Source organism: Pelodiscus sinensis, chromosome 1, assembly GCF_052426305.1.
Source record: "Pelodiscus sinensis isolate ZL-2025 chromosome 1, ASM5242630v1, whole genome shotgun sequence".
NCBI lineage: Eukaryota > Metazoa > Chordata > Testudines > Trionychidae > Pelodiscus > Pelodiscus sinensis.
Window position 1 is genome coordinate 296,613,468 of NC_143052.1, and position 26,978 is coordinate 296,640,445.

Genomic DNA, 26,978 nt, shown 5'->3' on the forward strand with positions numbered 1-26,978 from the left:
GAGTGTTTAAGTACTTTAATGAATCAGATCTTAAAATGGAAACTGCATGAAAAAGCTATTTTGAAGTTCACCATTTGTTTCTTTTTTAGAAAAACTTAGTATTGTTAGTTTTTCAAATTAATTACCCATCAATACATAATGAGGCGCTGCGGGACCAACTGGGCAGCACCCCAGCTGCTCTCACCAGCACCTGGTTCACCCCACGCCGTGCTATTCCCCGCCTGACCCTTCTCCCTCCGCCCCGTCACAGCCCCCCTGCCGGAGTACCTCCTGATACTCTGGCATATCCAATAATCCAGCACCCCCTGCGTCCCAAAGGTGCCAGATTATTGGAAGTCTGCTGTAAATGGATTAAAATTTCACAATCTACAGTGTGGGAGGAAGTCTCCATGGCTAAACACCCATTAGAATTATAGGGTATGTTAAATCTATTCCCTAATTAGTATTCAACGTAACATTTAAACAAGACAGACACTAATATTTACAATACAAAATAAACCAACACTACATATTTGTTACAAGGCTTGAGAGGAAAAAACACTTGATAAAATGAGAGTTTAAATACTTAAAGTTCTTCAAATATAAACAGAAAAGTTTGCTCTATACTTGATTCTGCAACTGCTGAATTCCAAAATAAGCCATATGGAATTTGCATCATGACATGAGCAGTCTTAAAACCTTTAAGTTACTAAGCCAACTCCGCATATCTAAAACAGAATACAATTGCAAAAGCAGGAATAAATCAAACTTCTAAGAGAATTTATAATTCTTCCCCACTAAAGCTACTGCTCTTCTTGCTCTTCCGAAAGAGTAGTGGGTTCTTGTAGTGCACTGTTCCGTCTGTAGATAAAAGCATTGGTTACAGCTCCGAGTTCCCCCAGCTGTTCAAGTGAAGAAACACAGGGATCATGATCCTTTAACATATTTGGTAGCTTGCACAACTTCTCCTGAAGGCGACGAGAACGCCTTACTGGGGTTAAGAATTTTATATCTTTAACAGCAGAGTCATTTGCCTCACACTGCATCATCTTCTTCACACTTCAGAAAAGAGGGAAAAAAAGCCACATTTGTGGATTAAAATGTGTATTGAGCCATTTTTAGTCTGTCTTTCCATAAGATGACCCACATGAAAGCCTAATCAGAGACCACACAAACAATAAGTCATGCTTCTTCCTGCCTTAGCCAACCATACCATTCCAACCCCCCCCACCTCCAACAAAGAGAAGATAATGACCACATGCAATGCCCCCCAAAAGCTAAATCCAGAGGAGTGTTAAGTATGTTTTAAACACCAAGTTCATTTTGCCCAAGGATAGAGTTCTTTGCCACTATGTTTGCTAGCCAAGAGTTGCTCCAGGCAAAAACTTACATATATTTCAAACACCCCCCCCCCCCAACATTTCCCCTACACTCTCCCCAGAGCATTCAGCTGTCTACACAGGAAGGCAGTAATACAGGTTCCAAAGCTTGGCACACATCCCCCAAGTACATAAATGTATTGTCAATGTCCTGAGCAGGGGAAGCTCTGCCTTGCAGTGTTTAGAGTAAGTATCCCCAGTTCTCCAGTGTTAATCCCCAGAGGCAAAGAATTAAATTGTGTGACTAAGAAGATCCTGTCAAATATGTGGAGGTAACTGATATTTATGCCAAAAAAGACAGAGGACTTGTGTTGAGAAATTTGAGTTGCAACAGTCCTATTAAGCGACTTTCTTTTAGATGTAAAGTTTTTCTCCACCCATTCACTATTGGGGTAAAAGGAGAAGCAGCACTTAAGACCACCAGACTCTTGAATTCCAGTTCTAAACTAGATGTTTGATTTGTTGCAGTTGTGATGCAAAAATACATGTTTCCCTAAACACTCAGGAAGTGCAGGAACTTCTATGATTTACCATAAGTCATCTTACCTTTCTAAATATGGAGTGGTTGACAAATTGTATTTAATTAAATAAGATCCCTCTTTTTCTTTGTCTGGAGTCTTAAATTGTAATGTTGCCTCTTTTTTTGTATCTTCAGTTTTGCAGTTTGCAGACTGCTTTCTTTGTTCTTTAGTTCTGTGCTTTTTATCTTCTTTAAGTAAGGTCTCTTGTCTTGGCTTCATGGATGAATCTGTTTCCTCTTTTTTGAGCACTTCATTGCTAATATCTGCCTTCTCTTCATTCAAGTTGAGCTCTTTGAAGACTGCCTCTACGTTCTGGAGAGAAGAGTTAGCTTCTTTGCCGACCACCTCTTCCTTCACACATTCCTCTGAAAGTTACAAAGATTAGAAGTAGAAACACGGTCATGAGTGGTTGCCATTAAAGATTTAGTAACTAGCAGCAGAGTGTAAAACAAAAAGGAAAAGTCAGTGGTTTCACCATGTTCTTCAGGAGCCAGTAATTGAAATTCTAGAGCTTCTGAACACCATTTTTTGCAATAGCAATCTATAGCACAATATTTACAGATCTTAGCTTCACTTTAACCTATTGCTAAAACTATTTTCTCCACAAGAAATATGAATCAAACAATTTTCGAAGGCAACTAATGATTTTGGAAGATCAACCTGACATACCTGAAAGCAGCCTGGTTTTCAGGAGGCAGCAGGTGTAATAGTACTTGGGGGGGGGGGGGGGGGGGGGGAGGCCCACCGCACCACAGGCGGCACCTTTAATTCATCATATTGGATGATTCCTCAGAAGGAATTTGCAAGTAGTTGCAGATACCTTTGTGCCACTTAGACAATTACACCAATTATGGATTTTCACCCTTGATATATTTAAACCTCAGGCTGAAGAGACTGGACTCCACAGAGTTAATAAAAAATAAAAATTGGAAAAAATGTATATGATTGGGGCTCTGTCTGCTAGTGTAGCTTGTCAATCTTAGCAACATGCTAGCAGCTGTGGAGCAATAAGTCTGCATTATGTTTCAGACAATTTGAAATTGACACACCAAATGGATCAGCTTCCATACCATGACACTAAGATAGGGTGCACACTGTTTTTTAAAAAGTATCAGCATTTTATTCATGAGTCAGAATCTTAGATTAACTGAAAGAAGTTGAATACTCTCTTACCAAGATTTTCATTATTCTTTGGAAGATTTTCATTATTCTTCATAATATCTGCTACTGTGTGTCGTAACTCATCCTTTGGCTGAAAGAAAAGTTGCTTCCATTAACAGCCCATAATGTCAACTTTGTGAAACTGACTCTGTAATCCCTACATAGTTATTCTACAGTTTAATGTGAAAAATGAAAATAGGGCAATACAAACTACATTAATGCAAATTATATTCTGAACATTACAATCTGCGAGCCATTATAGAAAGGTTTAGAAAGATTACATTATCAGTAAATATTTATTTCAATGTGTGTGCATGCATGCTCACAGAAAATGAAAAATATTTTTGAAGTGTATAAATAGGCAAAGTTAGAAAAATGCTGATTGAGCACTCAGTGCAATTGAAAGGTATTTACTGTATACATTTGAACATATGATGTTGACAATTTGTATTTAACAATTACAAAGCTTTAGCTTTTTGAAACTCATCATCCACTGTTCTATTAAATAACTCTCTCCTCAATTCCCTGCAATCTGAGAATTTAAACAAAATAAAACCCTTAGCTGTGAAAGTTAAGATTGCAACATGAACTTTACCACGTTGTACATGATTCATCCTGTGCAATGTGTTGGTATTACTGTTCCCTGCTGGAACCTGAAGTCTTGTTTCTTTTGCAACCTTACAGTCAGCAAATCCTCCAAATAAACATAACAAGAACATCTACGTAACATGAGAAGTTAGAGACAAGGTGTCTGAAGTAACTGTTATTAAACCAACCTCAGTTGGTGAGAGAAACTTCTGAATTACACAGTGCTCTTCAGTCTGGGAAAGGTACTTACTATCTGATAGAATATCTAATTACTTATGCTAAATAAGAGACCATTCAAGGTGAAGTAAACAAACCCTTCCAGTCTATAAAATGCTACCAGACTATGTTTTTTTAAGGTTATTGTAATAAGCCATAAATCTTTATTAAGACCATGATTTTTAGTATTTAGCAAAGTTATGAATTTGAGCTCCCAGGTTCACCTTTTGAACGTGTTGTGAAGGTTTCCTTTGAGGAGAAGGACTGACATGTCATAGTGAGGGCTTTGTAAAAAGTACTCACTTGCAGGTGATGTGGTGTTTGTCCTTTTATCATTTTTCTGTGCAAGCTCATTTGAGAGTTTAATGATTGCCTGGTTTCACCCACATAATGACTGGAGATTTCTGTGCTTTGGATGTTATGATAGGCATGTATAGAACCCATGGGTTGTTTTTTTTTTGCATCTGTCATTCTGCCAGGATCAGGTGCTGCTTAGAGTTTGTGGATTTTTTACTTATTATAATCTATAACCCACTACTCCTCTCCCATTTTGGCATATGACTACAGAGGTCTTAGCAGGCTCACACAGGGTAAATGGTCCCTTCAAACAAAGGCTCTCAATGCAACCTTTTTTCCCCATTTGTGAAGCCCTAAACATTTTTGAATGGGAGTACAGACACATCTCTCAAGTTTTCAATCAAGCTGTTGAGCTCTTTGGAAATCTATTGCCTGTCTGAAAATTTACTGAACAAAATTCACTTATGTAGTCTAAATCTTTTGCAGACTATGTTGAAGGCAGAGGTCCCCCAAAGTGTGGGGGCGCACTCTCCTAGGTGTTTTCAAGGAGAGGAGGCATAGAGTCCAGGCCAGACGCCAGAAGGGGCAGAAACTAAACGCCACCCGGCCCCTCCATCATAAGTACAGCCATGCCTCTTGTCCCCACACCTGGCTCTGTCCCCTGCTTCAGAGTGGCTCCACAACAAGCCCCAGGACCAACTTGCAGCTCCTCCTGTGGCCCAGTTATGACTCTGCTTCTCCTCCCATCCCCAACCTCAACCCCTGGCTGTGGCTCTGTCTCCAGCCCCACTCAATTCCAAAGACTCATCCCTGTGACCCCAACCTGTCTGTCCTGGATCCCTCAGCTGCGTCCCAACTCCCAGCTCTGAGACAGAGTAATTGAGAACCATAGGTAGACGACACATTCTGTTTGTTACTGTAGTTAGCTATGGCTCTGAGTACCGTTCCAAGCCCTGAGGAAGACCTGTGTGCAACCTGAAAGCTTGTCTCTCAACAACAGAAGTTGGTCTAATAAGAGATTACCTCACCTACCATTTTTCTAATAATTTAGGATTAACAAAGCTAACACAATACACTGAAGTTAATGCTCAGTTTATGAAAAAAAATTAATTTTGATGAGCATTTCTCAGCTTGCAAGCAGAACTTGTTTACTGTTACAGCATAAATGCAAAAAGATTCACAATTGCGAAAAGCTTGTGATGCTTATGCAGTTTGTATATTTAGTTAACTCAATTATGTGAGTTTGGCTTTTGCTAGCAAAAGCCAATGTTAAATTTTGAACAAACAGCTAATTGGGTAGTCAATGGAATTTCCAGCAACTACTGAATTAATTGATAAGGGGGAAATGTGCGCTATTCCCACTGTGCCTCTCACTTTGAAATGTACAAGAGCCACTTGCGGCTTTTGTATATTTCCAAGGGAGAGAGGCAGCAGGAACCACTAGCTGGGAGCAAAGCCGGCCCTGCTGGCAGGGGGTTCCCCTCTGTGTCTTTTCCTTTGAAATGTACAAGAGCCGTAGACAGCTCTTGTACATTCCAAAGGGAGAGGAGCAGCAGTGGGACCAGTGCAAGTGGGCCCATTTCAATTCCTGCTTGTGCTGTTTCCCCCGCTACCCCCTGCCTCCCGCAGAAATGGTGCTGGGCGGGGAGGAACCAGCTTTTAAGCAGGCTCCCCAAGCACCAGCTCATGCTCCCCTCCTTGATGCCTCTCTGATAGAGGCAGCAAGGGTGGGTAGGTGAAGCAACTAGTTGAGTTCCTACCTGATTACTGGTTACTTGACTAGTCACTTACATCCCTAGCGTTAATATATGGAATAGGGATAGATTTTTTTTTGTCAGAGTCCAAATTTACTGACCAAAGTGTATTCAAAATCCAGACTGTAGAGAAAATTATTTTTAACAATAATATGATAAAAGTACATAAAAATGTTAGGACTCAGTTTAAAAAAAAAAAAAACACAACACCATCTGGTATTCTAGATTCAGCCCCTATTGACTACCCCAATATAAGCAGGTTTTCTGCATGCACCAGCTTTACATCCATTATTCCTTTTCAAAAAAAGTAAGATTCTGCTTCTCACCTGTGCTCCTGCCAGAACTGCCTCTTCATAAACCGCAATGATCTTTTCAATTGGGCCCTTCTGTTCCAGACGCATGCAACACACCCAATATTTCGCAAGTTTTTTTGCATCTGGAACTCTCTGAATCAATTTTTCCAGCATGGCACGTACTTCATCCCCAGGATAACCCTTAATATTTACAAAAGACAACAGGAAGACTGAAGCTTAACATTCCAACAAAAGTGACTAGACATTTGTTACTGAAAACTAGTATTTGCTTTTATAGGTTGAACCTCTCTGGGCTGGCACCCTAGGCACTTGAATGGTGCTGAGCCAGAGAATTTGCCAAAAACATGAGAGGTCAAGCATTGCCAACACTTCCTCTTCTTACTGGCCTCATAGAAGATATTTAGGGGTAAATTAGAATTAAGTAACAAAACAGAATACTGAGAGCTAGGACTGTAAAATGTTATGGGCCTAAGGGAAACTTAGCCACAACCATGATAAGTGGACATCTGGCTACTTAAAATCATGCCAGACCACAGACAAACAACAGAAGTTCAGCCTGTATGTTTTTCTAGTGATCCTGATTAAGTTGGTAGTTACGAAAAATATTTCAAAGTAAACTATTGTGGAATGTGCTACAATCACCATTCAACCACCTAGTCTTCAAAAATGAAACTAGTCTGTACAGAGTGTTAGGAAATAGATAATCTCTTCTCCAAATTCTGGAAACATCACTTCTTAGGTAATATTTATAAAAAGATTCAATAAATTCAGAAAGCAACAAGTGAACTATGGAATTAACTTCCTTTCACTTTGATAGCAGGCACCATATAAAAGTTGTGTGTCATAAATCAGGTGGTTGGTTACTTGGGGCTCAATCACAAGAGCCCTTCAAGAATGAAATTACTACTGAAATCAATGAGAATGCCACATAGTAAGAGCACATGGGATAACAATATTAGTATACAACTAAAGTAATACCTGTTCTGTTAAATGTAGACATTCTGCAAGAGTTTTGTTGACATTTTCACTGAATAATCCTTGCTCATCTTCTTCTGCTATGGTAGCCCAAAAAGACTTAACTGGTTCTTTTTCAGTTTGTGATGTCTGTGTCTCAGGTTGGGCTACTTGTAGCACAGTACATTGGGGCCTCTTAATCACTTTTCCTTTGTCTGCCTTCCATTCAGCCAGACGAATTCTGCATTTAAGCAAATCAGTGTATTCGCATCTGCTGTAAAATAGCTTATTCTCCACCATATATACAGAGATTAAGGCCAATCAACATAGAAGTCCTAAAAACACAGTTTGTGAGTAGGTGAAGAAAGTTCTTAAGGATCCCCTAATTCACCCCTCTCAATCATCAAGCTATTCATCTATCACCTATGCCTGGATGAAAGCCTTTGAAACAGTTGATGCCACTACTTCCATCTGCTAGAGATGGATATGATCAGCAGTCTTCTCTTGTCCCAACAGCAGCAAAAGAGTAAAGATGCAACAAAAAACACCCACCCCCAAATACAAAAACCCATTACTAACCCTGCTTTCCTACATAGTTCAGAGAACTGCTTTTAATGGCATGGCTCTTAAATTTAAGGAACAAACATTTGAATTTATACTTATGAGAAGCACTAGACAAAGTCCTAAAGACAAAATCCCTCTATTCATTGTACAGACAGAACATAGGGAGTGGCAGTGCAAGCTCCCTAGCACAACAGGCCTAAATTCTATTGCAGAAGGGCCGTGCCATTTCCAGATAAGACTATTCTCATTGGGCTTCATCCCAAAATAGGGATTTAATAGTATAACTGTTTAAATGGTTAGCTGACAGGCTCATGGTTATCTGTTACTGTAATGTTTACACGCTGGCTCCCTGGGGCAGGGCCAGGAGCCAGAGCCGGCTTCCAGTGCATACCAGCTTGCAGGGAGCCAGCTGCTGCCCCATGCTGTAGGATCTGTAATAAAGTTTATATTTCAGAGTCTGCAGCACAGCTGGCACCCAAGAGTGGGAGAGTTTGAAGTTAGAAGATGAGATTCTCAGTGGTTACACAGTTACCTAGTTAACCACTTTTTAACATCCCTATGCTGAAACTGCCAATTATTGCTAGTTATGGGTATCTGAGATAATTGCACCAATACCACCAATTAATTTCATACAGCCATTAGCCAGTAACAACTGAAACTAGTTAACACAACACAGCTTCAGAGACTGGAGATGTATTTCTGATGCTGCAGAAACTAACGAAAGCAGGACACATCAAGAGCCTAAAATGCCTCTGCAATTAATATTTGAATTCTACTACTTAGTTTTAATCTTGGTTGTTAGTCTGACTGCTTTCGATTGCAGTTCCCAGCATAAAAATTCCTATATATAAAACAGTGAATCTAAAAGCAATATGAGCACATCATCTTATGGCTGAAACAAGTCTATTGAGAGCTGCATAATGAGGGGGGAGAATCACTACCTCCATCCACCCCTCCCCCAAAGAATTGGATTAATCCAGTTACCTTCGCTCATCTGCTGACTCTTTTGGCAGAACATGTTTTCTGTTGCCAGCCTTTGAATCCTGGGTGGCCTTGGTAACACAGGTTACAGAAACAGACTTTGCAGAAGTTCCTGATTTGACATCCCTCAATGGAACCTCAGTTCTCTTTGCCCTAGGCACAGAGGTGAGTTTTGCATCACGAAGAGCTGTCTTTAATGATGGTGGTGGTCCACTTCTATCAGGCTGTCTCTGGACAGTCATATTATTTATTGATACATTTGTTACTATTTGTTTCTCCTTGCTCTGGATGGACTTTGAGTGGGTGCCATGAGAAGCACTCATAGGTTTCTTCTGGAAGGAGGTGGCATGTACAGGTTTAGCAGCACTAGCCAAATTTGAGGCTCTAATATTATTCCTGACTGCATTGTTGCTGGTGGTGGATGGTGGTCTCACTGCTGGTTTGGTGGCAGGAATGATAGGTTTCTTGTTTGCCAAAGAACTCTTTGCATCTTCATTTTCTAGTGTATTTCGGAAAGAGTTTATCTTTGATGAGATAATCTTGCCACAATATGAGCCAGGCACATGTTTCTTTGGCAGACTGGCATTAGTGTTCTGCTTCTCTGCAATCAGTTGCTTCTCTTTGATGTTTCTTTTGTGCAGGAAGGACTGGCTAAAAGACACACGATAGGTTTTTATTTCAACAGCTTCATCTTTGGAAGCATGAATCGCTAAACTAAGATCTTCAGGACTGCAATTTGTTCCCACAGTTGAGTTTCTCAATATAGTGGTAGTTTTTAAGGTTTTGCTCTTTGAAGCAGCAGTAATTTCCAGAGTGTTGCTTGGCTGATTCCATGGTGGTCTATTAGCATTTTCTTTATCTTCCTGGTATTTGAAATAACATGATAAAAAAATGCATAATATATGGCAATAATATAAATTGCTGAAATGAGCTTACAAGACTTCAAGGAAAAATAAATAAAAACTAAGTTGTCTGAAGAAACGGGATGCATCACATCTTACAAGGGAGACAAACAAAGAAATATGAACTGTTATTTTGACTTGCCACTAAAAAAAATCCTCACCCAAGCACTGAATAAGGATTTAAAAAAGGCAACAAATCTAGATTCTAAAATAATGGTTCTCAACTAGGGGTACATGTACCCATAGACATACAAAGAATTCTTCAGCTATTTGCCGAGCTAAATCAGTACTAACAAATTTCCTCCAGTGACATGTTTATACTGCCCTATTTATTTAAGCATTAGTACAATATTTATATTCCAATTGATTTTATAATTAAAAGGATGATATAAAGCAATTTTTCAGTAAGTGTGCTGTGACACATTTTTGTCTGCCTGTGTAAGCCAATGTTTTTAAGTGAGAAGAAAGTTGTGGATACACAAGACAGACTCCTGAAAGGGTACAGTAGCCTGGAAAGGTGGAGATTACTGGTTTCAAGTACTTCTGTCAAACATACAGCCTTCAGGTTGGCTTTAGTCTGTCCAAAATCTAAGTTTTGATTCTTAAAAAAATAAAGTTTAGTCCATGACTATAAAGATTGATTTATATTCAGTTAATGTCTGGATGGCAATGTCATGTCCCTGAGGCAGAAGGCAGCCCAAAAATGATGATTCAGGTAAGAACACCCCATCACACAGAAATCTTACTGGAGAATCAAATAAAAAGCCCAATGACAGTACTTAAAAATCAACATTAACTATTCTATTGTTAACTATTTTAGCAGATGGAATGGAAAAGGTGGTGAGTGTTAACTCAAAAAAAAAAATCAGAGATGGAAGTTGCTGCAAAGGAGGTATTGAGGGAGAGAAACAAGAGTAAATAGCTGTGACCTAATAGCTGTTTCCCAAGCCCCACTCAGAAGTTCAGTGCTCCTGCTCAACTGACCAGTATGGGGAGGGGCATCTTGCTAAGCAGCAGCTTCAAGTGGAGCTACTGCGTGCTTGAAACTGAGGAGTTCCCAAAGCAGGTAAGGAGGGGCGATAGAGGGAATAAGTGGTTGGAGGGAGGGAATAATTGGCTGAGGGGTAGTCAGAGGGGAAGGGACTTTGGAGAATCCCATCTGCATGAGGGCAGAGGCAGAAACCCAGCACTCTCCTCAAGCCTCCTGGGCTGGGAAGGGGGAAGTAAGGGGTTGAGTGTATGGGATAGGTGAGGGAAAGAAGGGGGTGGATGGGTGGGTGCTGGCACTGGGGTGAGGTGGAGGGAGTTTGTAGTGTTCTGGAGTGAGGTGGGGGAGGGGTGGAGAGGTAGTTTGTGCCTGCAGATCTGAGAAACAGGATTTTATCCCAGCCTCCGGGTAGGCTGGGGGGAAAGCAGATTGCACAGGAGTAGGTGGGGGGGGAAAGGAGACAGGTAGGTGCTGGCATCTGTGCAGTGAGGTGGAGGCAGGGGGCAGTTTGTTTGGAGTGTCCCAACTCACTTGCTGCAGTCCTCTGTGTTTGCATTAAGGCCAGATCTTTGCTATGTGGTAGAGTTCTGGTTCTTATGAGTCAGAAATAGCAAGTACTAGATGTGATGCTAGTTGTTTTGTAGGATGAAACCTTACTTACAAGCTCTTTGAAACATGCATCTGACTACAAACCCTGAAGCCATGTGTTAATTTGTTCCGGGGCATCTACTCTGAGTTGGTGACACACACAAGGGCTACGTCTACACTGGCATGAATTTCCGGAAATGCTTAAAATGGAACAGTTTTCCGTTATAAGTATTTCTGGAAAAAAGCGTCTACATTGGCCACAGACGCTTTTCTGGAAAAGCCTTTTCCGGATAAGTGTCTGTGGCCAATGTAGACGCGCTTTTCCGGAAAAAAGCCCCGATCGTCATTTTTGCGATCGAGGCTTTTTTGCGGAAAAGACTACTGTGCTGTCTACACTGGCCCTTTTCCGGAACAGTTTTCGGGAAAAAGGACTTTTGCCTGAGCAGGAGCAGCATAGTTTTTCTGGAAAAGCAGCTGATTTCTTACAGTAGATAGTCAGTGCTTTTCCGGAAATTCAAGGGGCCAGTGTAGACAGCTCGCAGCTTATTCCGGAAAAGCGGCTGCTTTTCCAGAATAAGTGGCCCAGTGTAGACACAGCCAAGGTGAAAGTTTCAAAGTAGGAGAACTTTTATCTGTTTTAACTGGTCTCTTTCACTTGTTCTTGTATAGCATGGATCCAGAGTAACTGTATAAGCCTTAGTGAATGTCTTTTATTCTCCTTTCCAGTATCAGTAAATATTGTATTAGTTATGCTCTCCTTGTAAATATTTCTAGTTAACTCAGATTTGTTTAGCATCTTAAAGCTGAAGTATGTGTGGATAATATGCATTTTGGTGTGTTTACTAGCTTGAGTTGTTAAGTGATGATACATGTACTCCAAGGGTATTGTTAATTCTCTTTGATTTCACACAACTGTTTGGAACCACATAGGTAGGGCACTACCAAATTCACAATCCCTTCTGGTCAGTGTACAGTTTTAAAAATCCTATGACTAGGAAAGTGCATGAATTCAGATATTTATATCTGAAATTTCAGAGTGTTGTAACAATGGCTACGTCTAGGCTGCAAGCCTCTTTCGAAAAAAGCTTCTTTCGAAAGAGCATCTAGACTGCAATCTCTTCTTTCGAAAAAAGTGAGCCGCTTTTTCAAAAGAGCACGCAGGCAGTCTGGATGCTCTCTTTCAAAAAAGCCCTGTTTGCATTCAAGAATGCCTTTTTTTGAAAGAGCACTTTCGAAAAAAGGCATTCTTCCTCGTGAAATGAGGAGTACCGCCGTCGAAAGAAAAGCCGCATTCTTTTGATTTACTTTCGAAAGAACGCGGCTGTAGTCTAGATGCAGGTGCAGTTTTCGAAAAAAGGCTACTTTTTCCGAAAAAACCCTGCAGTCTAGACAGTCAATAGGAATTGACCCAAAAGAGGGCTGTCATTATAATAGGGTTGCAGTATCTTACTTTTGTGCTGCAGCTAATGGCAGCGCTGCCTTCAAAACTGGGCTGCCGAAGAACAGCAGCTGCTAGCCAAGAGCCCAGCTCTGAAGACAGTGCCACCAACATCAGCAACACAAAAGTATGGATGGAATGGTAGGATATTGCCACCCTTACTTCTGCGCTGCTATGTTCATAGCTGAGTGGCTGAAAGGGTGGCAATTCTGAAAGGGCTCAGCTCTGAAAGCTGTGGACCAAAAGTAAAGGTGGCAATACCATATCAAGCCATCTTTAATTCTGCATGGCTGCTGGCAGCAGCGCTGCCTTCAGAGCTGGGCACCTGGTAAACAATCACCACTCTCTGGCCACCTATCTCTGAAGGCAGTGCAGAAATGGCAATACAGTGACACACATGCCCCCTTACAATAATCTTGCAATTCTCCTGCCTCCCCTTTTGGCTCAGGATCCTCAGTTTGAGAAACAGTGGCCTCCCCCATGATCTCTGTATAGTATAGGGTAAAAGCACACAAAAGATCAACTTTCACCATCTGAGACATGTTTTTCACAGATGTAATTTTGATAGGGTCCTAATTCATGGGCTGTGGAAGCCATCACTGATTTTTTTTTAAAAAGCCATTTTTATGCTGCATGAGATTTAGAAAAAATGTTTAAGGACTCAACCAAATTAAATGTTCTTTCTGCCCAAGAAGTGGATCTCTCTGCCCAAGAAGTGGATCTCTCTGAAACCTATTTTGTACATCCTATTATAAATGAAACATTGATCTCATGCAGCTATTCAAAGGGTTGCCTCTATAGCTCAAGCACTTCCCATTGGGCAACTTCCTACCTAATGCTCAATTCCAACTTTTCTTCTTAGTTTCATTGTATCACTTCTAATGTTACTGTCTTGTTCTATTAATTATACTCTTAGGTTGACAGCTTACACCTTTCAAATCGGAAATCCTGGAATTGTGGATGTTTAGTCTGATATTTTCATCTTTTCCTTACAAGATAATTTTGGAAAGGAATTTTCAATTTGATAGTTTAATCTCCTCTTATAAGTTCTCCTATCAATAGACTCTGTGCACATCAGATCTGGTAAGGCCACATGCAGGACCCTACTAATTTCATGGCCATGAAAAACGTGTCAAAGACCATGAAATCAGTCCTTCCCCATGAAATCTGATCTTCCGTGCTGATGACAGGCCAGTCTCCAAACTCCCAGTCTGGCCACACTGGGGGAGAGAGAAAGTATCCTTCCCTTGCATGGTAACTGTTGAGAAAAATCAGACCCACCTCCAGAGCCAGCACAGAAATCAGGGTGGTACACCCTGAATTTGCACCTAAGCAGCCTTAAGAGCTGGGCTCTGGGCTTCCATCCCCATCCCTGCAGCTCTAATCTCAAGGCTTCTTCCCTCAGAAGCTCCTGCCGAGCTGGGGGCTTCGGTCCTGGTGGCTACAGCTGGAACAGCCTAGGTTCTGGGCTTCTGCTCCCTCTCCTCAGGCAGCTCCTGCTGAGGCTCTAAGCACCAAGCTAGGGGCTTCCATTCTTGCTAGCTGCAGCCAAGGCAGCTCACGCTCAGGGCTTCTATCCTCTGCCACTCTACCTAGAGCTCAAAGCAGCCACCCCCAGCCATTCCAAATGAGTCTTAGGGCAGCTCAGGTTTGACAGTGACAGTACCCAGGCTCAGGGCTTCTTCCCCCATGGCTCCTACCAGGGCTCAGGTAACCCTGTCAGCGCTTCTGCCCTGTGCTTCTTCCAAGTTTGGGGCAACCATTTTTCTGGGGATTGGGGGATGCACCAAATTACCTGAGGGCCATGCCTTAATCTAGCAATGCAATAGCTAGGAGTTTCCAGCAGCCTGAGAGAGCTCCTACACACCTCCACTAACCTCCTCTAACAGCTTGGTGGCTGCTGGGCTCTAAAGGCAGCACAAACATGAGGATCATAATCTTGGAGAGTGGGGGGGGGGGGGGGGGGGGAAGAAGAGGAAAAGAATTTCCAACAACTTCCAAACAAAAGGAAGTTTTTCTTCACTCAGTGCACAGTCAACCTGTGGAACTCCTTGCCAAAGGATGTGGTGAAGACTAGGACTTCAACAGGTTTCAAAAGAGCTAGATAGCCATTGATGGGCCTAACCTCCATGAATCTATTAGCCAGGATGGGTAGGAATGGTGTCCCCCGCTTCTATTTGTCTGGTAATGGGTGACAGGAGAGATGTCGTGTGAGGATTACCTGTTGTGTTCCCACCCTCTGGGGCATCTGGTATTGGCCCCTGTCAGCAGACAGGATACTGGACCTTTGGTTTGACCCAGTATGGCCATTCTTATGTTTTTTACAAACCTCACCCAATTCCATTTTGGGTCAGGACTCCCAAGATAACCACTGTGAAATTTCAGATATAAACATCTGAAATCATAAAATTAACAAATTTTAAAGCCCCCGGCTGTGAAATTAACCAAAATGGACAGTGAATTTGGTAGGGTTCTAGCCATAGGTAGCGATATACATGTGGGAAAAGATCATTTTTAAGCTCTACCAAGATTTTTAGCAGATTACTTTCTAACATACTCAGTAAATTTGTCTGTGCCTTACAAATTGGAAGAGCACACACTCCAGTTATAGCCATGCCAATTGTTACCATTTTTCACTGTGGTCCTATTAAAGTGATATTGGAACGTTAGAACTTTCCACTCCCTTATCAGCTGAAGAGACTTTGCTCAGAATAGAGACCAAGTATGGAAAATTTCAGCCAAACTTTTCCTAAAATTATGAGTATGAGAAGACAGGATATTACAGCAAAAGCTGTTTTATCTAGCATTCACTAACCGAAAAGCTCTAGAGACTGGCATTTCTGATCTTCATTAAAAATCTAGTTTATAGTCCAGTTGGTGCAGGGCCAGATGCTTCTGCCTACAGGCCCTTACTCCCACAGCTCCTTGTCATTGGGAGCTAGAGTCAGCACTTGGGATGGGATAGAGTGCCTCCACCTAGAAGCAGCCAGGACAGGGCAATTGTGATGAGATGCCTGAGGTGAGTGTCCCTCCAAATCCAGTGTCAAACCCCTTCTGTACCCTAAACTCCCTGCCCTAAGATGCACTCTTCCCCTCCCGCCCTTAGTTAATTGTTATTTCATTTCCTGGAAGCCCTCTTCTCGCAACATGCCAGATAAAAGCTTTTACTGTATAATGGAACCTACTCTACAGTTTGAACTATAGATGTCACAGTAAAATAATCCCATTAATCAGACTTAAGAGTCAGTTCAGAAGGCTTATTTTGTACCGGAGAAAATTGGGATGCAGTATATTCATAAAGATAGTGTTTTGTAAGGCTCTAAAGCAAGCACACATTAACTGATTAGTATGAATGAAATCTTAATCATTTATTGCTACATGCATACAAGTTTTTCATGTTGTGGAAATCACTTGTGTTAATGCTAAACAACAAAGTCTTGTTTTGAATTTGTAGCTACAGTGTTTCTGCCAGTTACGTAGAAGAAAAAAAAAAAAACGCATAAACTTACCATTTTCTGCTTTGCAGATTTTAAGACTTTTATTTTGTCCTGCGGTTTATCGCTAGCTGCTTTCCCAATTCTGTTACTGCTTTGAAGAAAAGCATAGAGTTAAGAATGGCTAAAAATGGATTTTGAATATATACTATCGTACCAATTCTGTGAGTTAAGCAGAATCTACCATTCATGATTTCTGTAAAACGGCATATTAGTAACTTTGTCCCAAAAAGGATATCTATTTCAGTTTTAATTTACAAATCAAAACCACTGCATAGAAATATTTGATGCTACTAGCAAAAGATACATATACCAATTCCTCTTTCAGAAACAGAGTTAGTAGCTATTATTTTTGCTTTAGAAGCTAGCCCTATAACTGTTCCAATATGATCAGTCTTCCTCCTCCTTTAGTAGTAGCTGATAGAATGATCCAGAGAACACAGAAGGCAACAGCCTTTGATGTAGCAATTTTGTTACCAATTGTTTCAGTAATAAAAAGAGGAACTGTATACATTAAGAGGAAAGCAGGTTAAGGGACTTTACCGAAGTCACACAATTATGAGTGACCTGGGACAATGAGGCTAGTCCAGACTGCTATATTTTCAAAAGAGGATATGCAAATTCCACAGAGTTTGCATATCTTCTTCTGATCTCACTTTTGAAAGAGGATCTTTCGAAAATGAAAAGTAGCCTGGATGCAGTTCCCTCCCCCCCCCCAAAAAACACACCCTTTGGGGGGGGGGGGGGGAGAAGGAAATCGCTTTTTTTTTTAAATAAAAGGAAAAGGTTTACATGTTTGTTTTAAAAGGGGGTTCCCCCCCCCAAAAAAAGCTCTGTCCAGACTACTTTCACTTTTGAAGGCAAAGTGAGATTGGAAAAAGTGAGATTGGAAGAAGATATGCAAATTCCCGTAGAATTTACTTATCCTCTTTCAAAAATAGAATGTAGTTTAGATGTACCCTGACACAGAAATCTGGGATTCAAGTCTTAAAGGGAAAGAGACTGACAGCAACAATGAAAAATAAGATGGCAAAGCCTCCCCGTAAAAATAAATCTATGCTGAAATAAAGATTATTTAAATCCATAATTTAAATTGCTAATTGAAATTCTTAAGTGGAAAGCCTTGATTTAAATCATGGATTTTAAATAAACTTTTCCATTTCTACTTCAGTTGTATTCTAAGGAAAGATGCATTCTCATTGGCCAATATAACTAGGACCCTACCAAATTCATGGCCAGGAAAATGCATCAAGGACCATGAAATCTGGTCTTTTGTGTGTTTTTAATCCTATACCAAATTTATGGAGGAGACCAGAGTTTTTCAAATAGGGATATTAAGAAACCAGTAATACACTAATTGTGTAGTTGACAAAAATTTAATTGACTACATGATTAGTCGATAATGGGTAGCACTGCTACCACTAAATCCTGGCTCCTGCTGGGTCCAATAATTACCCCCACTGTGGCTCTGCACTACAAGCACTTGTTGTGCAGAGCCACAGTAGGGGTTAAAGCCAGGTCCCAGCACAAGCCAGGACTGAGCCAGCCTAACCGTGCGCCAGCTCTTTGTGCTGGGACCAGCATCAACTCTCACTGCAGCTCTGTACAAGTACTACCCCCACTGGGGATGATGTTGGGTCCATGCATGAGCCAGCCTGCTCCTGCACTGCACAAGTTCAAAAATTTATTTGCAGAGGGATGGGGAGGAGGAAATGTTGCATGCAGTTGATAGCATTAACTGATAAGCACCACTTATCCGTTAAGTATTTAGTCGAGTTCAGTATTACATCCCTATTTTCAAATTGTGGTACTGACCCCAAAAAAGAAGTTGCAACAGGGGGCAAGGCAAGGTTATTTTAGGGGGAATTGTGGAATTGCTACCCCTCTGCAATGCCCTCAGAGTTGGGTGGCCAGAGAGTTGAGGTTGTTGGCCAGTCGCTCAGCTCTGAATGCAGTACCCCACCTGTAGCCGCACAGAAGTTGCACTACTGCCTTCAGAGTTGGAGGGCCATAGTGTTGCAGCTGCAGATTGAGGGCCCAGCTCTGCATATAATATCACAGAAGTAAGGGTGGCAATACCATGTCATCATTATTTCTATGCTGCTGGTGGCAACAGCTTTGCCTTTAGAGCTGACCTCCTGGCCAGCAGACACCACTCTCTGGCCACCCAGCTCTAAAAGCAGCACCACCGCCTGCAGCAGCACAAAAATAAGGATAACCAGCGCCATCCTGTCCATTGGGAGAGCAGCTCCACACTTTGGGGGGGGGGGGGGGGGAAGGGGGAAGGGTCCCATGTGGCCCAAGACAGCCTGGGGGATTACCGGGGGGGGGGGGGGGGGAGAATCAGGCCCAACCCCCCACACACTAGCATTGGCAGGAGCTGTGGGAAATCGGAACACCCTGGCCTTAGCCTGCTCTGCTCCTCCAAGCAACGCAGTTGGGAGCCAGGAGAGCAAAGCAGGCTGGGGCCAGGTCACTCTGTTTTCCACCACCAATGAGCATGCGGGATACCCCTGCTGTTGGAATCAGGCCTCCTGTTAAACCCTGGGTTGCATTTTTCATGGGATGGGGCAGGGCAGGGACGAAGCTTAGAGAAAGGAATGGAGTGGTGGCAGAACAAGGGTAGGATGAAGTGGGGTTTAGGACCAACAGCTCCCAATGGATGGTCTTGAAGATGGCAGTACCACTTCCACCCCCATAGCAATCTTGTGACTCTTCCCCACAACTCCTTTCTGAGTCAGTACCCCTACAATTATAACACCATGAAATTTTAGGTTTAAATAGAAGAAAGCGTGAAATTTACTATTTTTAAATCCTATGACCATGAAATTGACCAAAATAACCATAAATTTGGTAGGGCCCTGGATATAACCATTAAAAAGTGTTTATTTACAACTACATAGGAGCTTGAAACTAGATTTGGTCCATCTTTTTGCTATCTACAGGGATACATGACTATATACTTAAGCACTTACATAGCTTAATATTTTCAGATTCTTATGAATTGTACATATTTGTTAGTTAAAATAAGGTGGATGATTTATTGTTCATTTACCAGATAATTAACTTTTCTTCATGATTTTGTCTCAAGGTGTATCAGAGTGGCAACTGGAATTTAATTAAACACAAAGAACAGCAAATAAAGCTTATTTTTGCTAAGCTTAAGTGTTAACCTTAATGTTTTGGATACAAAAATCTAATCAAAAGTGTTTCACATTTACAGCTAGATGATTTACTAAGCAGAGGAATTAAGTGTAGTCAATTAAACTAATTATTTCAGATCAGCCTGGGAAAATGTTCAAATATCTTAAAATTACTTGGGATGATCTATAGTAGGGATATAAAAAAAATGTTTAAAAATATTAACCATGTAATCGATGGAAATTCTATTGGTTACACAGTTAAGCAGGCTCCAGGCTGCCGCTGGTCCTCGCAGGCTCTGTGATCCTGACTACTTCAGGCCCCACAGGCTGCCAGTTGTTGCCAGACCCACTGTAGGATCCTAGCGGCTGCCAACCCCACGGGCTCCTGACTGCCCCACCCATGCTCACTAACAAGGTTTAAATGGTAACGGGAAATAAGCGTCAGCTTAGAGTTTAGACCGTTAACCTTACATCCCTAATTCTAGTATACCAAATTAATAAAGCTTTCCTTCAAAAGTTAGCATCTGGGGAAAACATCTCTCTTTTTCTGGAGCAGCAGCCTTTATTTAACGCAAAGCTTTTGATAGAGGCTCTTGAATTTTGTACTTTTTATATTTAAATGTTTTAAGACAGGGATGGGCAAAAGCCTCTCAGCAGGCTGGATTCAGCCCACCTAAGGCTTTGACCCAGCCTATGCAGCAGTTCCTGGCCACGCCCTGTACTGCATTGCCTGGGAGCCAGGCTCTTGCGAGCCCATTCAACTGCTTCTATTTAAAAGACTCACATCTTCCCCACAGCAGTCAGACAACAACCCTGGGGAAGGCTCGAGCTCTTTAAATCAAAGCAGTTGAAAGGGCTCTAGCATCCCCAGCTCCCAGGCAATGCGCTAGCCGTGAGGACAGGAGCTGAGAGCCTTTTAAATAGCAGGAATTGAAAGGGCTCGCAGCTCCAGTTCCACACTAACATGATGCCTGGGGGCCACGAGCTTTTTCAACTCCGGCTGCTTAAAGGCCCAGCCCCTTCTAGGCCCTGCCCACAACCACTTCAAATATTTTTGAAGTGGCCCCCATTCAAAAATTATTGCCCATCCTTGTTTTAAGATAAGTTTAAGTTTTAAACTATTTAAAATGAAATCTGCATGTAATACAAAACAGGTTTTTTAAAAAAAAAATCTATGCTGCCTTAAATGCACGCCATAAAAATGATGGCATGAAGTTATGAATTAACTAAATAATACTGAAAATGGACAATGTAAGAGAAGGCATTGAATATGGGGAAAAAAGTGAAAGGAGAGATTGAAGTTCTCAATCAGGATGAGCAATTTTGTCCCTGCATTGAGAGTTAGTGCTAGAAATCATTATGCTAAGATAGCATGATGTTTCACATGGATATCCTTTTACAAAGTCAGCTGTATGAATACAGCAAATATTTGACATCTCATGTTATACCTCTCATGTAGTCCAGACCCTCAGGACCTGACCACCACAAGAGAATTTGCCAAAGCATAGTAGGTCTTTTATTTCACTGATGTGAATAAATGGAACAATGCTTGCAGTGCTCCTTAATGTAGGATTATACTGATACACCCTATAGAAATCTACACCTAGCCAAGGCTTATACGCAGTCTTCATAAACTGTTCATGCTACAGTAGAGTCTTGATTATCCGACCTTCCTTTATCCGACATCCCGTGTTATCTGACCTGCTTGTGGCCGCCCAGCGGAGCTGGCAGAGCGGAGCACGGAGGGGAAGGTGCCAGGTAGTGCAGAGACAAAGGCAGTGAGAGAAGAGGGAGGAGGGAGCAGGGCCATGCAGCAGGAAGCTGGAGCCCATCTGTCCCCGCCCCCCGAAGGTTGTGGGGCGCCCTGATCTCCCCCATCCCCTCCGGCCAGCTGCGCTTCCCCCGACCTCCCTTCTCTCTCCCGGCCAGCCGTGGGGCAGTTCGGCTGACCAGAGAGGATGGGGGAGCCAGAGCTGACAGGGAAAATACCCTGGACCCCACAAGGTATTTTCTATATTATCCAACATTTCGATTATCTGACCATCCTTTGGTCCCATTTAGGTCGGATAATCGAGACTCTACTGTATTACAAAATGTTATTGTATTGGCACAAGGAAATAAGTAAATAAAGCATAAAAAATATGCTTGTTTAGCAGGATTACCAACACTTTTAGAGCCCAGTAAGCAGTGAAAGACAGTTGGGGTAGAGTAGAGCTAAACAGCACAGAATACTGAGAGCCAGGACAGTGACTAAACAAACCTTACAGGACTGCAGGAAACTTGGCCACACCCACTATAAGCAAACATCCAGCTAACTAATACCATGCCCAACAGAGAGATTCAAAAGTATAGCACCAATGCTAATTTTCACAATACCCTTGAAGAGGAAAGCAAGTCTTATTCCTGAGTTTTATAGATGGGAAATTTGAGGCACAGAGGTGAAGTGACTTGGGAAAGATCATGCAGCTAGTTAATAGAGCCAGGATTAGAACTCAGATTTCTCTCAGTTCTTCTACACTATCTCTTGACTACAGAGATTTGCTATCCCTTATAGTTTAGAAATATATTAAGCAATATTTGTTACTCAGAAGCTTTCAGCTACAAGCATGATATAAAATTAGAAAGGTTTAAATAATGTAATTTTTTAAAACGTGGTTAAGTGCTATTGATTGGTAATTCAGCTTCCCATAGCAACAGTGTAAAGGAGTGAACTGTCCCCTTCATGATAGACATTTAATTCACTCCACCTGGTATTTGTCTGCTTCTCTGGAATGAGCAACCCAGAAATGGACTTTTTTCTCAACAAGTATTCTTCAACCTTTTGTCTTCTCTGTTCTAATGGATTAAAAGAAAGTGAAAATTTTTTTAGTTACACAAAATCCTTATTTCAGCTCAACTCATCTCAAAGGAATTTGTAAGAATAAAATGAAGTATCTTTAGGCCAATATTATCAAAATTCAAAAGACAAATAAATGAAATATCTGAACTGAGATCTGAAGAAAACATCTTCTAACTACATATGAAATTATATAAAAATGCAGTTTAAATCAGTCAGCCAGTAAAACATTAAGTTTAACCTAACCGCTTTAACGGGGGATGAGCAGGGGCTGCTCCAGCCCAGGTCACTAGTTAACTGTAACTGGTTAACCATTTCTACTATCACATCCCTAGTTGTGATATGGGGTGGAGTGCTGGCTCTGGCCAAGAGGTGCTTACCATAGTAGGTGGCTCCTGTCCAGTGTCCCAGTGGGACCCTCGGGCAGGCACCTTGGCTGCCATAGCCCCACACGCAACTCAAAGCTGCAAGCCAGCATGTGTCAGCACAGGGCACTCCATATACAGGGGGGGGGGGGGGGGGGGGGGGGGGGGGGGGGGGTAGTGGGTCTCTGCGTGCTGCCCAGGCCACAGGCACTGCTGTTGCAGCTCCAATTGGCTGGTTTTATAAGGATGTTTGTGGGGTTCTGGTCCCATTGTGACTGTGCACCAGGGTGTTGTGTCAAGTGTTTTTAACTGAGCCTTCCCAGAGTTGTGTTAATCTCAGTGTCTCTATTACACTAACTTTCTGTGCCAACGCAAAAAGGGCACAAACAGGATCAGTGGTATTTCAGCACATCTGTGACCAAACCTTGTCATATTTACTATGGAATTTGTCTCACTTAAATTTGTCAGTACCCCAAATTAGATTATCTTCAAGGCATACTTTCTCAGGGCCTTTTTTGATTAAAAGGAAGCAACTAAGATAATTTAGCTATTTTGTCAAGGGTTGCAGCATCAGTTTCTTTAAAAGGAAATCTTTAAGGCACAATAGCGATAGTTGTGTATATTAAAGACAAGTGGGATTGTGCTGGGGTGGGCAATCATTTTTGCCCAGGGGCCACTTCAAACATGATTGGTCTGGGAGTGGGGGAGCCCCTTTGACCCCCCCTTCCCACTAGGCACCCATGCCCTGGAAGAGGCTTGGCATGCTCCCCCACCCCACTCAGGGCCAGGAGAGCACTTCAAAATGCCACATGCTCCCTGCAGGGCAGGGGCAGGACAAAAGAAGCATCACACAGCTCCCCCGCCCCCAGACCCTAATTGGCCTGGGGATGCACAAAGCTTCCTCCGCTCTCCCCCCTGCCCTGAGCGCAGCAGCAAGAAGACTTCGGGCACTCTCCCACCGCCCAGGCCCTAATTGGCTTGGGGTCAGGGGAGCAGCAGGGCCTCCACAGGCCCACTCAACCGGCTCCAGCCCACAGATGCCTTTTTGCCCACCCCTGGATTGGGCTATCCTTGGAATAGTCCCATGTTCATACTTGCTAAAGAATAGGCTAAATTGAGTGATTCCGTGTACACTACACTCCTTTTTGCCTCAGTGAACAGACCCTGCACTTTCCCCTGTATTTTGTTTACGTTTTTAGATCTTATGTGGCTGTACGAGTGGTGGGCCCAGACTATTAGATACTCCTGAGGGCATTCTGCGCCAAAAATAACAATTCTGCAAAGTTGTCAAACATGGAGGCTCCTACATGGCATTGGGGAGCACAGGCCACTGGCTGCACAGAGGTGGGAAATCACTGTGCTGCTCTCCCCCCTCCCTCCCCACAAGAAACAGACTCAGTGACAAGGCTGTTCACAACATGCTCCAGAAACAGCCTATGGCTCTGCCCTTCCTTGCCAGGTGCACCAGGCACAGGCAGTAAGGCAGGAACTAAAGAGTGAGAGGCTCTGGGAGATTCAGGTGTGGTTTGAAAGGATTGTGTGAGGGGCACACTCAATCCACTGGGGCCTGTTGGGGGTTCTGGGTGTAATAAGGGCATTCTGCAGGGGGAAGGGATCCAGGAGAAGGTGGGTAAAGCTTAGCAGGAGAGATGTAGGTGACAGTTCAGCAAAGGGGGAGGGGAGGTCTAAACGCTACAAAAGTGGGGCTCAGAGATCCAGGTACAGAGGATTGGGGCTCAATGGGGTGCAGATTAAGGACATTAAGCACTAGTCAACTGATGCTATTGGATAGTTGAGTAGACTAGTCGATTTCTTTCCCCCTCCCCCAACAAGGAGAGGGAAGCAGTGGTATGTCAAAGTGGCATCATGGAGCCTGGGGTCAGCTGAGAAGTCCCCTCCCGCATTGACCCCAGACTCCATGCAGGTGCTTCCACTTTGAAATGCGCAAGAGCCCCCACTGAGGACTCCTTAGTGGGGATCCCGGTGCAGCTGGCTCGGAGTGGTCCAAGTGCAAGGGGAAATGGGGCTCAGAGGGGATTCTGCAAGCAAACAGTGTGAGGAACAGCAGCAGGGACTGGGTATGAGGGGGATTGAAGAGACAGGCAGGGAAGTAGCTTCTTGTACAGCGAACCCTCCCCCTGCAGCTGAGGAGCGGTGGGCGCAAGAAACTGGCGGGGGAATGCGCAGAGCTTGCTGCCTCTGGAAGAGGGTCTGTCCCAGACCTGGATGGCATCCCAGCTGAGACTAACGGGGGGGGGGGCAGTAGCCCCCCCCTTCACCCCCACGGCAGAGCGAGTCACCCCGCTGCTAGCTGCCCTGGGCACCCATAGCCACTGCCGCTACCTGGGCGCATGCGCAGAACGAGACCAGGCGGGCGACACTTCAGCCAGGTACCGGCTCTGATCCCGGCAGCGGATTTCAGGTCCGACCCCGCCGCCACGCGACCCACCGCTGGAGCAGCCGGGGCCTCGGGCGGCTCCACGGACCCCTACCGGGCGCGGCCCTTACCTCGATAGGTCGGCTCGGCTCTGCGGGTGGCCGGGAGCTGCGGAACCAGGCGGCTGCTCATGGCCGCGGACGATTTATAGGGAGGAGGGAGCCGCACAACCGCTGCCGCGCGACCCCTGCGCTCCGCCGTTTGAATTCGGCGCTGCCCGGTACGGTACCGCCTCCCGGATTGGCCCGGCCGCGGGACTTGAACTGGCCAATGGGGCTTCTCCTGGAGCTTGACGCAGCGCGCATGGGCAGTCGCACGGCCAGCGGGCTGCTGCGGAAAGGAATTAAAACAAACTGCAGTGAGTCGGGGTGGGAGCGCTGGGAGGTGCCAGCCTAGGCTCTGCTCAGTGATATGCCCATTTCACGCGCGTAGTGCAAACAGTGCTCGCAATTCCAGTGGCTTCTGGGAAAGCAGAACTACAGAAAAAAACACATCAGGGAAAATTTAAAAAACAACAAATCGTCTGGTAGCACTTTAAAGACTTACAAAACATGTAGATGGTATGATGAAATTTTGTGGATACAGCCCACTTCTTCAGATGACTGGAGTTTTGAGTGTGTAAACTATAAAGAGACTGAGGAGACTTCACTAGAAGTTAGCTGACTTATGTAGCTTTGATATAGCACTCCTTGACCATGGATCTCTAAGTGCTTTGCATGAGAAAGTAAATCCCATTATCCCCATTCTCACCTGGGGAAACTGAGGTGCAAAGCAGAGTGACTTGCCCAAGGTCACACAACAGGGCAGTGGCAAACCAGGAGTGGAACACAGGAGTTCTGAGTTCCAGTCAATCACCTTGGACATATAATGGACTACTTTAAATATTTTAAAGGTTTAATTAAAAATCTTTTGACAAGTTATGGACTATATTCATAGAATACTAGAACTGGAAGGGACCTTGAGAGATCAAGTCCAGTCCCCTGCCCTCATGGTGGGACCAAACATCATCTAGATCAGGGGTGTGCAAAGGGCCTCCGTGGGCCAGATTTGGCCCACTAAGTGAATTGATCCAGCCCACGGAGGCACTACCATGCCCCCGCCCCCAAGCCAACTAGGGCCTGGGGGTGGTGAGAAGCATGAAGTTTCCTCTGCCCTGCCAGGAGCATGCAGCATTTCTAAGTGCCGCCCGGCACTCCTGGCAGGGCAGGAGGAGACTTTGCATGATCCCCTGCCTCCAAGCCCTGATTGGCCTAGGGATGGGGGAGCACAGGAAGTCTCTTCCCACCACCAGTGGCATGGGTGCCTAGGAGGAAACTGGGGTGTGGGGCAAAGGGGCATCTCCAAATCAATCATGGTCTATGGGTGGGTAAGCCCGGAAGCACACAGAGAGGGACAGTGGGGATAACAGTTACCCCAGTGGAATGAGCCACCTGCTGAGTGTGCAAATACACAGGTGGGGGGCAGAAAGGGAGTTTATTACCACTCTCTGGGTGCTGTTTAGGAGTGCAGGGCAGCTTCCCTACTGTGTTCTTAAAGGTACAGCTGTCCCAATTCATTGGCACTCATTGCTAGACTCTCGCAGTCCCTCTCGATATCTGTACTGCTATACGGACAGGAGACAGAATGCTGTAAAATAGCCAACATGCAGAGTTTGAGGGAGTGCATAACACAATTTGAGTATTTAAAAGACTCTTGTTAGTCCCCCCCTCCCAACCTTCCTGGCCCCTAATCCCAAGTGTTTAGGACAGGCAAGGTAACAAGCCTTGTGGATGGGGGCGCGGGAAGGGAGAGAAGTGGTTGACATGGCATATCTTGGCTTTAGTAAAGTTTTTGATACTAATGTAACCTAGATGGAGCTACAGTAAGGTGGGTGCAAAACTGTTCGGAAAATAGTGCCCAGGCTGTAGTTATCAGTAGTTTACAGTCATGTTGGAAGGGCATAATGAGTGGTGTCCTGCAGGGATCAGTTCTAGATACATTTATGTTCAAAATCTTCATCAATGTTTTAGATAATGGCTTTGAGACAGTGGAGGGGGGCACAAGTGATCACAAACCCCCAAAATGCACGGGCAGAAGCAG

General features: G+C 43.6%; 1 protein-coding gene across 2 annotated transcripts; it reads right to left on the reverse strand.

Annotated features, from left to right (window-relative positions):
• On the reverse strand, positions 1–25,155 carry CKAP2 (cytoskeleton associated protein 2). Of its 2 annotated transcripts, none has more exons than XM_075919105.2 (9): positions 24,971–25,155; positions 22,009–22,096; positions 16,134–16,212; positions 8,712–9,571; positions 7,188–7,404; positions 6,222–6,389; positions 3,053–3,131; positions 1,905–2,244; positions 1–1,038 (listed from the first exon to the last, which is right to left on the reverse strand). In XM_075919105.2, exons 1-9 carry the CDS (start codon positions 25,029–25,031, stop codon positions 783–785), a joined length of 2,148 nt encoding a protein of 715 aa, XP_075775220.2. In that variant the 5' UTR covers positions 25,032–25,155; the 3' UTR covers positions 1–782. The 2 variants fall into 2 exon arrangements, with proteins under 2 accessions (XP_075775220.2, XP_014429992.3); XM_014574506.3 differs by having other exon boundaries at positions 16,134–16,209; positions 24,971–25,154.
• Positions 25,156–26,978: the final 1,823 nt, after the last annotated feature.